We start from the raw sequence: 13750 nt of genomic DNA on the forward strand, positions 1-13750 counted from the left end.
GACAAATGTCCGCAATGTGCTTCTTTTTTTTTTTTTCTTACTGTCCTTCGTTGCTAAAATAAATTTTAAGTGGACCAAAAGTGTTACCTTCCATTCTTATAGAACGAAAATTATAATTTTTCCAAGAAAAAAAGAAGATGAGTTCATTGAACTATTAATCTGTATTAATGTTGTAACAAGCTATCAATATCTTTTAAATTATGCTAGTTATTCGTCGTGGCACGTCATTCTTGCGTGCATATAAATATAATTATTTATATATTAAAATATATTATATATAATTAAGAACAAAATATATTAACCAACAAATCACATTTAAAAAAAAATTTAAGGTATTATCGACACAATAAAAAAGTTAGTGTAGTAGTATTAAAATGATGCGTAATCACTTTTGTAAACAAAAACAGAGGAGTAATTAAAATTAATTTTTAAATTAATTTAACTAGGGGTGCAATTGCGATATTCAAAAATTGGTGCGATGGTGTCATTAACTGCCTTTTGTGAGTGTAGATGGCATTTTTTTTCTTTAATGCTAGCTATTATAGCACGTCTTTCCTGTAGGAGTAGGGCTTATTTGTCTCTATGGAGGAAGGCTCGTGTGCCTCCATGGATTAAGGCTTAATGGTTGTCTACTCAAGTTTAGGGCTTTATTTTTCAAAAAGAAAATGTTAATAATGGAGATATATCTATTATGAACAGAAGTTGTGTGCTTGCACGGAGCAAAATATGTTTGCCTCATCAAAAGAGGATAATTTGGGGGTGCCTACTCAAACAAAGACTTAAGGGACTTGCTAGAGGAGCGATAAAGTGTCTGGTCAGAGCAGGTTTATATGCCTTCACATAGGAGGGTTCAAGTGCATGCACAAAACTTACAAGAATCGCTAGAGAAGGACCTAGATTTACATCCTTATATAATCTTAAATACACCAATGTACCTCCCGATCTTTTTTTTTTCTATAAAAGACTAATTTACTCATTTATAATATCACAGGGTGCAAATTTCTATTCACCCATGAATTATATATTTGAAGTTCAGATTAATAATTAATAATAATAGATATAAGTATTCAGAATATCTCACAGTAATACAAATGTAGTTAATTAATTCTTGATGCAAGTTATCTTTGAACTACTTAATTTTTATGTCATTGCAGGACGGGGACGAGGTCTACTACCGGTTTCCGCTCGACAAGAGACTACAACACTTATTTACATCTTACTGTAAGCAGAAGAAATTAAACTACGACGCAATAGCATTTGTGTACGATGGCCAACGCGTCAAAGCTTTAAAAACTCCCCTGGAGGTAACGTCTATTGATACTTTCGCGTAACATCTTTATTTTCGTCTTTGATGCTAGAATTTAATGTTAAATGTGATTCTGTAACTTATGCACAAATTGCTGCACAAATAGGAAATATGCAATTTACCTCCATGATATGAGAAATGAAAAATAAAAAAAACTGTTGTGAATAAAATAGCAAATTACCCCATGTGTCTTGAGAAATGAAACCAATTACCCCCCACCCCCACCCATCTAAATAGTGGGGTAATTTGCAAATTTTTTTCTCTAGAAAATATTTGTTCATTTCACATATCACATGGGGTAAACTGCATTTAACACCTTTTTTACTATATAAGTAAAATTTTTGTTCCTAGCATTGTAAGATCAAAGAAAACAATGATGAAATTTGCTGAAAAATAACATTATGATAGCGGAAATGTAATTATTCTCTTGCATTCGAATTAATTTGCGTTGATGTATTATCATTCGCAAGTATAGTTTAGTTTTGAAGTTCTAATGCATAGTAATGTTTTTGTGCTTATGATGCATAACTGATTTTCGGACGGAAAAGTCACGTGCACATAAGTCTTGCATATCGCTTGCTTTTGCTAACGTAAACATGTAATAACTATGAAATTTTTTTATTTGTATTGCTACTTTTGACTTTATACATAGATGGAAATGGAGGACGGAGATTCTATAGATGCCATGATGCATCAGGACGGAGGTGGATATGCATTCGTGATGACTTGATGAAGAGTGAAGAAAGTTAATACAATGATCAACCAAATAGACATTAATGTTGTTGGTTTGCTTTTATCTAGTTTGTTTATTAGACTAAATGCTACACCGTGTGGGAGTTTGTCTATTTGGATGAGTACTAGAGATATATGATAACAATGATTTTTCTCACTATTCCTAAGTTGAGGATATATATGGATGAATTATCTATCGTTCTTGATTAATGAAAAAATTCTTGGCAAATGCTTTTGCAGTCGGCAACTTTAAGGAGTCCCCATTCCACCAATACAGAGGTGTTAGCTAGAAGCAGGAGAGAGTAGGTGAGAGCAGGTAAGCACACAGAAGTCTGAAGGATTTTTCACATACCCGTTATAAAATATCCATTCCAAATCGAGGTTTTTTTTTTGCAGTGCCACATTCACAATCACACAAGTTTCTCCCACTAAGACAAAGTCGACGATGCAGATTCATGAGTTACATAAAGCCGGATCAGGATCCACTGTTCAAAAACATACCGTAAAAGAGTTATTTGATTTGACAAAGTTGAGTTATGGAAAGCATAGAGATTTTCACTGGAGAGAAGCCAAGCAAACCATCGAATGGACTTTTGCCTGTGATGTACTCACAAAGGACGCTATGTACTCTTCTAAATATGTGTAGCATAGCACAAGAATGTTGGATTTCAAACAATCACAACTATTCATCTATCGCAGATTTTATATGTAAATTATCATATAGTTTAAATTTTTGTTATTAATAAGGTACTTTAAGTTATCATGCTCTATTTCAGTATCATGTAATAGTCCAAGACTTATATTTTTTAGACTAGAGTTGTATTACTTCTGAAAGTCATTTTGCACATTCCTCATCATCATTTTTCGATGTCGTAAACGTTCTATTTGTTGGATGTAGCTCAAATTGGGTGAGCCATGTACGTCTTATGTTATTAATATTTCTAATTTTTATGTTTTAAGATGGATGTGAATTCATAGATTTATTTAACATTCTTTTAAATGAATAAAAAATACATAGCAATTGAAATATCTGATACTTTTCCCATAGGCTGATTGTAGTCCATGTGCTTCACACTTAAGTGCATTTTGGCATCCACATCTTATTCTTGGGGGGGGGGGGACGAGAAAGCATTTGAGTTACTTATATAATATAGATTGAAGGATCAATTGCGGATTGTGGTACTGATCATTATTAAAACCCGAACATAATTTTTTTTAATAAATTGATTATAATTATATTATGCAATCATCAATAATTAATATCCAATATATATAATTAATTAAAATTAGTATTATAGTTAACCAACACTAATTTGATATGGATACATTGATAGTATAGGGGTGTCAATGGATAGGGTGAGACCCTACTCAAACTCATACTCAAATCCAATAAATATTACTAAACCTAGGTCCAAATCCAAACCCATTAAAAGATATAAATTAAATTTGGATTGAGTCAATACCCATCAATAAAAATTGTGTGAAAGAGGAGAAAAGAATTTGTACCTATGAGTAGAATTTAAATTAAGTCTGAAAGGGATTTCTTGAACTTGTGTTATGAGTAGCCGATTATTTTGCTTTAACTTAAATTAAAAGTGAGAGTCAAGAAAGTGTGAAATATGGGAGAAAGAATCTAAAACTTCCAATTTACAAGAAAAGATAAGAGGAGAAAAGAATTTGTAGCATGCGTAGAATCTGTGTCAAGTAGGGATAGAAATTGGTATGCGCATATATAAAATGAAGGCAGTTGGTGAATTAAAAAGATCAATAACATCCATCCACTTTGCAATTAGCCGCTACTGATCCAACACATTTCTCCAGAAAATTACCCAAATATAAAGTAAAATGGTTGATTCTGTTGCAACAATTGCACTTGAAACACTTCGGGACATATTGATTGAGGAAGCAAAATTTCTATCGAGTGTGGGCGGTGAGGTTGAGGAAGTCCGTAGGCAGCTCAACATCATGCACTGTTTCTTGAAGGATGCTGATAGGAGGCAAGATCGGTACAATTCATAGACAGTCTAGAATTGGATAGCTGAACTTCGCGATTTGTCCATTCAAGCTGAGAATGTGCTAGAAAGATATGTCATTGAAGTGGTGTCCAAAAGAAAAGGAAAAGGCCTTAAAATGGTTCTCAAAAGATTCACTTGTATATTGAGTGAGTAGTCAAGAATGCAGCAAATTGAAGAAGACATTAAAGATATCAAGTCTCGTATGTCCGACCTCACCAAACAGTCGGAGTCTATGAGTGTAGGAGACAACTCATCAAGATTGGTAGATGATACCGATAGGTCAAGAAGAACGTATGGGCATGAGGCTGAAAAATATTTTGTAGGAATGAAGGAGGATATTAAACAGTTAGAATCAGTTCTGACAACTGATGACAAATCAAATGGAGTGATTTCCATATGTAGCATGGGAGGATTGAGAAAAACCACTCTTGCTACTAAGATTTACAATGGGGAGGCCGTGGAGCGGTGCTTCAAATATCGTGCTTGGGTTTGTATAAGTCAGCAATTTCAACCCAAAACTACTTTCCAACGACTATTAAAGCAACTTCTTCCGAATGAAAGTGAAGAGCAAGATGAAGATACATTGGTCAGAAAGTTGTACCAAGTACAAAGAGATAGAAAATGTCTCCTAGTTTTGGATGACATTTGGGAAGTTGATCATTGGAATTGCTTAAGGCGTACCTTTCCCATTGCAGAGGCAGATAGCAAAGTTTTGCTCACAATCAGAAATCAAAACATTGCTTCCAGAGGATACGTCCACAATCTCAAGTGTTTGGATGAAGATGAAGGATGGGAGCTCCTTCAAATGATAGCATTCCCGAACAACTATTCACAAGGTTAGTTTGTAAAATTCCTTGTTTTATTTTATTGATTTTGAATCTTCTTTCTCTAGTTAGTGACAAAATAAAAAAGTGTAATGATACTAAAGATATCATTAATAGTATATATTTAGCGAAAAAGATTATTTTGTTAAGTCTAATTTTTTTTATAGTTTTCATGATGAAAAGATTGTTTGAATTTTCTTATGTAAATTTCAAGTTGATCTATATGTATAAAACGCTGTTCAATAGCAATTTAAAATTTATTTCTTGATACAAAATTTGTTTAAAACGTAAAAGGAATCAAACATTTAGAAAGCCATACAAAGAAATGGATTCAGCAATATAAAGTTATGCTTTCAGATTTTATTTCTATTTTTTATTTGTTGAAAGTATAGGACGAAATTCTCTTGTTTTGATTTGTTTTAATTACTATACATATTTATAAGAAATTCAAATTTCATAATATTTTGAATTAACTGACATTCATTGATTATGTATTCAGAGATACCTACAACTGAAATAAAGTTGTTGGAAGAATATGCAAGGAAAATAGTAATTAAATGTGGTTATTTACCATTACCCATTTCAGTTATTAGAGGAACTCTTCATCATGAAAAGGCATCAATAGAATGGAAAAATATGTGTAGAAATCTTGATTCGTACCTTCTACATGGGAGAGGTTTGGAGAATGACAAAGGAGTAAATCAAATACTAGATTTGAGTTACAATGTGCTCCCTTACAATCTGAAACCATGTTTTTTTGTATTTGGCTTGTTTTAAAGAAGATGAAGAAATAGATATAGAAAAACTATATTTACTATGGATGGCTGAAGGTATGATTTGTTCCGAAGATAAGGGAAGAGGAGAAAGTTTGAGAGATGTGGCAGAACGGTATTTATTCGAGCTAGCAAATACGTGTATGGTTGAAGTGGAAACAGACAAGTTGCCGCTATATTATAGATTTAAGTCATGCCGGCTTCATGATATGATACGAGATTTGTGTTTGTCAAAAGGAAAAAAAGAAGGATTTCTGGAGGTTATAGATAAAAAGATGGGAGGAGAAGAGTCTTCAATTTGTAAAACAAATAGATTGGCTATCCATATTGAGGGAGTGGATAACGATCTTAGTTACAGGATTGGGGGAAATAAGAACATAAGATCTTTTCTATTCCTCAAAACGGACTGGCGAGATACATTTTTGTATAATTACATTACATTTGGGATTTTCAAATCTCTCAAAGTCTTAGTATTGGAAGGTTATACATTTGAGAATCTGAAATTGCCCAAAGGAATTGAAAAATTGAAGCTGTTGAAGCTATTGAGTCTCGAAAATAGTGGTGTGGAAGAATTGCCACCATCTATATGCAAGCTACCTTGTTTGCAGACATTGAATGTGAAAATTACAATTAGATTACCTAATTACATATACAAAATTAGGCACTTGAGGCATCTATTTTTGGGATTTCTTCATGAGAGTGTTGGAGGTGAAAAATTGAAATTGGAAGGGTTGAATGAGTTGGAGATGAAAACTGGGTTCAATAGTTTGGTTGATGACATCACTCATCTTCTTAAATTGCCGAAGCTCCGAGTATTGGAAGGAAGAATTTTTTATGAAGAATGTTTGCCAATGATTGTTGATCACATTTTAAATCATCAAGAACAATTTCGCGATGTAAACCTTAATATTTACATGGGTGTTAATATGGATTCGGAAGATGGCTCAACTCTTCTCAAAGGGTTGGTGATGTGTCACTCACTACATTACTTGAGTATTGCATATTGTCGAGTGAGAAAATTACCAACTTATGAAGTTCAACTATATCAAAATGTGATAGAATTGCAGCTTGTGGATACAAGGATTGAGGAAGACCCAATGAAAATACTAGAGAAGCTTCCCATGTTAAGAGTTCTTGGCTTAAGGCGCAATCCATATGTGGGCAGAGAGATGGTTTGTGAGGGAACTGGATTTCCTCAACTCAGAGAGCTTTCCTTGAATGATTTGCGGAATTTAGTAGAGTGGAGAGTGGAGAAAGGATTAATGCCCAATCTCTCTCATCTAGTTATTGCAAAATGTAGTAAATTGAAGATGATTCCTGATGGATTGGAATTCATTAATACTCTAAAAACACTGATTATAATTATGCCAGAGGAGTTCGTGAAGAGGGTAGGAGAGGTGGATGGTGAAGGAGAAGATTATCACAAAATCAAACACATACCCTTTATTGACATTTATTATTACGACTAACAATGGTGAGACAGTAGTAGTTACATTCCTCATCATCCTTTAATATTGTGTTCATGTGCTTTGGCCTCCATTGATTGTCAATTGATTCTTGTTATCTCTGTTTGAATCATACATGGCTTTTGAATCTGTTAGATTTGTGTCTTTGATTTTTCTTTTGATTTATAGATCTCACCTTTTGTCGCTACTAGTAGGAATCACGTGCGTTGCACATGATACTTATAATCTTGACAAAATTTAGAAGTTTAATTTAGCAAAAATATAAAATACTTCATAAATGAATACATATTATTTTAAAATTTAATAAGCACTTTATTAATGAAAAGATTTTATTCATTAAGTTTAATGAATTTGAAATTTTAATAATTAATGTAAATATATTTGATGAGGATGCCACAAGGAGAGGGAGATTAGAATGTGGTGTTGCTGGTTGGTCGCATAGGAGATCGCAGGTCAAGGGGGATAAAGAACATAAACAAGGTCGCAGGGTGAGGTCATGAGATCGCATGTGACGCATTGTGGCTTGATGATGTCTCAAATCGGGCCCAGGGAACCCAAATCCGACCCGCAATACTCATCGACAGGTGTCCATTGAAGAAGCAGCTTAGTCACTGCAGGGGCGAGCGTGGAGCTGACACCTGTCCTGCAAGTGGGTCCCATCCTCCATTGTCTATAAATACTCCAAGTCCCCACTAAGAGAAGGTACACTGTTTCTCCACACTTATATTTTAGATCGCCGAATTTTACCTTCGATCTCAGCATCTGACTTAGGCATCGGAGTATCATCGTCGGGACGATCCCAACTAGCTTTGTGTTTTGTTTCCAGATAACAGATCCAAATCGGTGACGTGGGAGGTCGAGCGCATTGATCAAGGTCAAAATGTGATCCAGGCGGATCAGTTTGGCGCCGTCTGTGGGAACGATTTTGGAGATAAAACATAAACCCTAAAACATGAAAAGATTGGAAGGTGGTAGGCGGGCAATTGAGGAGACCCCGAGGGCGGGGAATGAAAGGATAGTCCAACATACACAAGGAGAATTACAACGAATGATGGAGGAGGCTAGTAGGAATGCCATCTTGGCATACGAAAGAAGAACACAACCTATTGAGAATGAAACGGCCAGACGAAGGGTAGTACGTGAAAGAGAAACCGAGCGGGTTTATGAAGGAATGAGTAGAAGAGCTCCCGAAAGGAGGCGTGCGGTCACCCCTTCTGAAGTGGGGTCTAGTTCACAAATTGGATGGCGGAGACGGGAACCCGCGATCTCTAGAGCGGATGTTGATAATGTAGGTAGACAGATCCATCTGCTGGGGAAACAGATTGATGAATTGAAGCGGAGGGGAGAATTAGTCACTCAGAACAAGCACTCACCGTTCTACAATAGGATTCTGAGTGAAGTTGTAAATGCAACTTTTAAAATGCCAGATTTACAGAAGTATGATGGTTTGAAGAACCCGCAAGAGCATGTGTCCGCTTTTGATTTAGTGATGAATCTTTACGGACAAACGGAATCTATTAAAGCAAAACTATTTGTGACAACCTTGACGGGGAAGGCGCAAGAGTGGTTTACAAGTTTGCCGGCGGGTAGTATTGAATCACACGAACAGTTGGTACAAAAATTCATTTTTCATTTTACGAGCAAAAGAAAACAAAAGAGGTCAGCGACCTATCTATTCACCATCAGGCAGAAAGAAAATGAGACCATAAAAAATTTCATGGGGAGATTTAATAACGAGACTCTGGAGATCCAAGATTTAAGAACTGACATGATGGTGAGCATCCTTATTCACGGGTTGAAAAAAGGACCTTTTGCCTCTGCTCTGGCAAGAGACCCGCCGACCAATGTCGAACAATTGATGCGCTTGGCGCAAAAATATATTAACGAGGAGGAAATGAATGCGATGAAGGATGGAGAGTGGATGGGTAATGTAAGGACCCGCGAGCAGGATCATGGGAAAGATGGAAAGCAGGTAGATCGAGGTCGAGATCCTCCCTACCGACCGAAATATCACAGATATACACCTTTGAATACAACCCGAACCAAGGCGCTATTGACTGTAGAAAAGTCTGATATACTGAAGTGGCCTCATCACACGAGGTTCACAGCAGCTAAGAAATTTTCTAGCAAGTATTGCAAATTTCATCGAGAGCGAGGACATGATACAGAAGAATGTTATCAGCTAAAAGATGAGATAGAGAGGTTACTTAGATAGGGCTATTTTAAGGAACTGGTGCTGAAATGTCGGGCAGACGACAATGTCATCAGAAGGAGTCGATCTAGGAGCCCCGATAGGAGGCAAGATAAAGGAAAAGGTGTGCTGAAAGAGGCTAATCCTGGAAATAATGCGCCTGCGAAAGGTGTAATTTAAACGATTGCAGGAGGACCAGAAGGGGGTGATTCTAGAAAATCCAGAAAGCGACAAAGCAGGAGTGACCAGAGAAGTCAGCTGATGGCAAACATTGAGCCGGAAGAAGAAATAAGATTTGGGAACAAAGATAGGGCAGACAGAGTAGGATCGCAGAATGACCCGATGGTGGTCAAGTTAGACATTGCTAACTTCGCAGTGCATAAGGTTCTGATAGACAACGGAAGCTCGGCGGATATCATTTTGAAAGATGTATTGGAGAAAATGGGACTGGAGAACGCTAGATTGGAACCGGTGCGGACTCCTTTGGTCGGGTCTGGGGGTAGCGAGATCGCATCCTTAGGTACCCTTGATTTGCCTGTTTCGATGGGAGATGAACCGCGAAGGAAAACCTTGATGGTCAAATTCCTAGTAGTGGATACCCCATTTGCATACAATGTAATCCTAGGAAGGCCGGCACTTAACTCCTTTCGAGCAGTAGTTTCCACTTATCATCTGAATATGAAATTCCCGACCAATGCAGGAGTGGGAGAAGTAAGGTGTGATCAGGAAGAGGCAAGGAATTGTTATAATCTGTCCCTAAAAAAGGGCGAAAATGCTAACAAGAGAAAGAGATTAGAGGTTTTTGAAGAAAGCGGTAGGGTACCTGACGAACAGATTCAAAGAAGACAGCCGATTGAAGGTCACAAAATAGTGGAAGTAATACCAGGTGACTCATCCAAAACCACCCGTATCGGGTCACAATTGGGCGAGCAGTTGGAAACCATGATGGTATCGTTGCTAAGAAAGAACGCTGATGTCTTCGCATGGAGCTTGTCTAATTTTGTGGGTGTGGCACCAGAGTTGATTGTTCATCGGCTCAATGTAGACCCTACCATGCGACCTGTGCAACAAAAAAAGAGAAATTTCAGCATAGAGAAAAACCAGGTGATCAAAGAAGAAGTGGAAAGGCTGTTGAACGCTGGGTACATTACCGAAGTCCAATATACAGATTGGTTATCCAACGTTGTTGTAGTTCCTAAACCAGGAGGGAAGTGGAGAGTTTGTATCGATTTCACGGACTTAAAGAAGGCGTGCCCAAAGGATCCGTACCCACTTCCTCGAATTGATGCATTGGTGGACTCCACAGCAGGATATGAACTATTCTCCATGATGGACGCTTATCAGGGCTACCATCAAATTTTCATGGCAGAAGAGGATCAGAGTAAGACTTCATTTGTGACTGAAAGGGGAATATATTGCTATAAGGTGATGCCCTTTGGGCTGAAGAATGCGGGGGCCACATACCAGCGGCTAGTGAATAAAATGTTTGAAGATCAGATTGGAAGAACTATGGAGGTTTATGTTGACGATATGCTGGCAAAGAGCTCGAGGTCGCAAGATCATATAGTTTATCTTGAACAAACTTTTGCGATGCTCAGGAAATTCAGAATGAAGCTGAATTCGATGAAACGCACCTTTGGAGTGACAGGGGAAAAATTCCTGGGGTACCTAGTCAGCGAGCGAGGTATTGAGATGAACCCTGAGAAGATAGAGGCAATACTGAAGCTAAAGTCGCCAACCACCATTAAAGAAGTCCAGAAACTTACCGGTAAGCTCGCATCCCTTAATCATTTTATATCAAAATCCTCAGATAGAAATCTGCATTTCTTTAAAGTGTTGAGGAAAACCAAAAATTTTGAGTGGACTGACGAGTGTGAGCGAGCATTTCAAGACCTAAAAACATTCTTGCCCTCACCACCGCTGCTCACGAATCTGAAAGGAAATGAGGTGTTGTATGTGTATCTGGCTGTTTCAGCCAATGCGGTTAGTTCAGCCTTGGTCAGAGAAGAAGATGGGGTGCAGAGTCCGATATACTATGTGAGCATGATGTTGCAAGGGGCGGAGAAAAGGTATGCACAGGTTGAGAAGCTGGCACTTCCAAGGTATGCGCTTATTGTAACGGCCCGTAAACTGCGACCTTACTTCCAAGGTCATCGCATAGTCGTCCTAACCAATCATCTGCTCCGTAATGTATTGGCGCGACTAGAGGCCTCGGGTAGGCTTGTGAAGTGGGAAGGTGTACTGGGGGAATTTGATATTGAATACCAAGCTCGGACGGCATTGAAAGGACAAGTATTGGCTGATTTCATGGTCGAGCTCGTCGGCGAGCCTGAGACCGAGCCCGAGCTGGATAAATGGATGTTGCATGTGGACGGATCCTCTAATGCGGGAAATGGAGGAATTGGGATATTGATACAGGGTTAGGAAAACGTGGAGATCGAGGTCGCAACACGACTCTCTTTTCCAGTCACTAATAATGAAGCTGAATATGAAGCTCTTATCATGAGTTTGGAGCTGTCGCTAGAAGCGGGAGCGAAAGATTTAGAAGTGTTCACAGATTCGTAGCTTGTTGCTTTACAGATAGAGGGCACTTACAAGACCAAAGATGAGAGCATGATATTATACCACACCAAAGCAAAATCCATAATGTCCAAATTTAACAAGTGCCAGGTGCACCAAATTCCACGACATGAAAATGACAGAGCCAATTCATTATCGAAGTTTGGGGCTACTCTGTCGGTAATTAGAAATCGCAAGATTACTGTGATGATGAAAGAGACATCCGCGATAACTGAGAGTATTGACGTTAATGCAGTAAATAAAAAGCCGTCATGGAAGGATGAGATCGTCCAATATTTGAAAGAAGGAAGTTTACCTGCTGACCCCATTGGTGCGCGAAGATTCAAGGCAAGAGCAGCTCGTTTTACGTTGGTTGATGAACAATTAAACAAAAGAACCATAGAAAGGCCTTTATTGAAATGTCTTGATCCGGAGAAAGCTGAATACGTTATAAGGGAAATTCATGAAGGGAGTTGTGGAAATCACTCTAGGGGAACGTCGCTAGCACAAAAAGTTATTAGACAAGGATATTTTTTGCCAACCCTAGTGGAAGACACGAAAGAGTTAGTCAAGAAGTGCGAGGCCTGTAAAAAATTTGCAGTACAGATTCACGCACCTGCGACCTATATGGAACCAGTTAAGATTGCTTGTCCCTTTGACCAATGGGGGATAGACATCTTAGGGCCTTTCCCCACTGCGCGATCTCAGAAAAAACTCATTGTGGTAGCAGCTGTGGAGTATTTGTCCAAATGGGTAGAAGCAGAGGCTGTGGCTAAGGTGACGGAGGGGAACATGATCGAGTTTATATGAAAGAACATACCGATTCGAGGTCCCTAGAATTTTAATTTCAGATAATGGCACCCAATTTCAAGGGAAGAAGATTACGAGTTGGTGTAAAGAGCTAAAAATTCAGCAGAACTTTACCGTAGTGGACACCTGCAGTCGAATGGACAGGTCGAGGTCGCTAACAGGACCATCCTTCAGCATTTGAAGACAAGACTAGATTCCAAAAGATCATGGTTGGACGAATTACCTGGGGTTTTGTGGGCATACCGGACTACTCCTAGATCATCAACAGGTGAAACTCCTTTTGCCTTGTATTTGGTATTGAAGCTCTTATTCCTGCAGAGATAGGCGAGGAATCACATCGGGTGACTATGTACAATCCAATGACCAATCACGAGGAGCGCTTGCTGGACTTGGAACTAAACGAGGAAAACAAAAGGGAGGTCGCGTACGCAAAAATGCTGCATCATAAAAGCTTGATGATGAGGAGTTACAACAAAAGATTGAGGCCCAGACAATTCCAAGTTGGAGATCTTGTTTTGAAGAAGGTGGAGGTGTCAAAGCACGTGGGAAAGCTGGACCCAGGCTGGGAAGGACCCTATAAAGTTACAGAAATCAAACGAAGAGGCACCTATCGCCTCTAGGATATGGAGGGTCGAGATCTACCCAGACCGTGGAATATCCAAAACTTGAAGAAATTTTATGCGTAATTTTGAACCTGAAAAAGGTCATGTATCCATGTGAATAGAGATCATTTTTGTACCTGAGAAAGGTCTAGTTCGAGGCCGATGAAAGGTCATGTACATTGTATCTGAAAAAGATCGCTTGCATATATAAATATCATGTTCTTTTTCCACAACTTATTTTGTTAAGCATTTAGTTTATGTTTAATTCTGGAATCTGAAAAAGATCACAAGATCTGGAAAAGATCATTCAATCTGAAAAAAGATCGTAGAATCTGCAAAAGATCACAAGATTTGAGAAAGATCATTCGATCTGAAAAAGACCGTAGAATCTGCAAAAGATCACAAGATCTGAGAAAGATCATTCGATCTGGAAAAGATCGTAGGACCTGTAAATGATCATTCGATCTATAAA

At 38.1% G+C, this 13750-nt stretch overlaps 1 protein-coding gene and 1 pseudogene across 1 annotated transcript; both read left to right on the plus strand.

Annotated features, from left to right (window-relative positions):
- The first annotated feature begins 3883 nt into the window (after positions 1–3883).
- LOC105180186 (putative disease resistance protein At1g58390) lies at positions 3884–7119 on the plus strand (annotated as a pseudogene).
- A 4834-nt stretch (positions 7120–11953) lies between these two features.
- On the plus strand, positions 11954–13296 carry LOC148788075 (uncharacterized). Its single transcript, XM_088880327.1, has 3 exons — positions 11954–12643; positions 12821–12944; positions 12995–13296. Exons 1-3 carry the CDS (start codon positions 11954–11956, stop codon positions 13294–13296), a joined length of 1116 nt encoding a protein of 371 aa, XP_088736453.1.
- Positions 13297–13750: the final 454 nt, after the last annotated feature.

Source organism: Sesamum indicum, linkage group LG5 (genome assembly GCF_026168435.1).
Source record: "Sesamum indicum cultivar Baizhima isolate 11 linkage group LG5, ASM2616843v1, whole genome shotgun sequence".
Classification (NCBI taxonomy): domain Eukaryota; kingdom Viridiplantae; phylum Streptophyta; class Magnoliopsida; order Lamiales; family Pedaliaceae; genus Sesamum; species Sesamum indicum.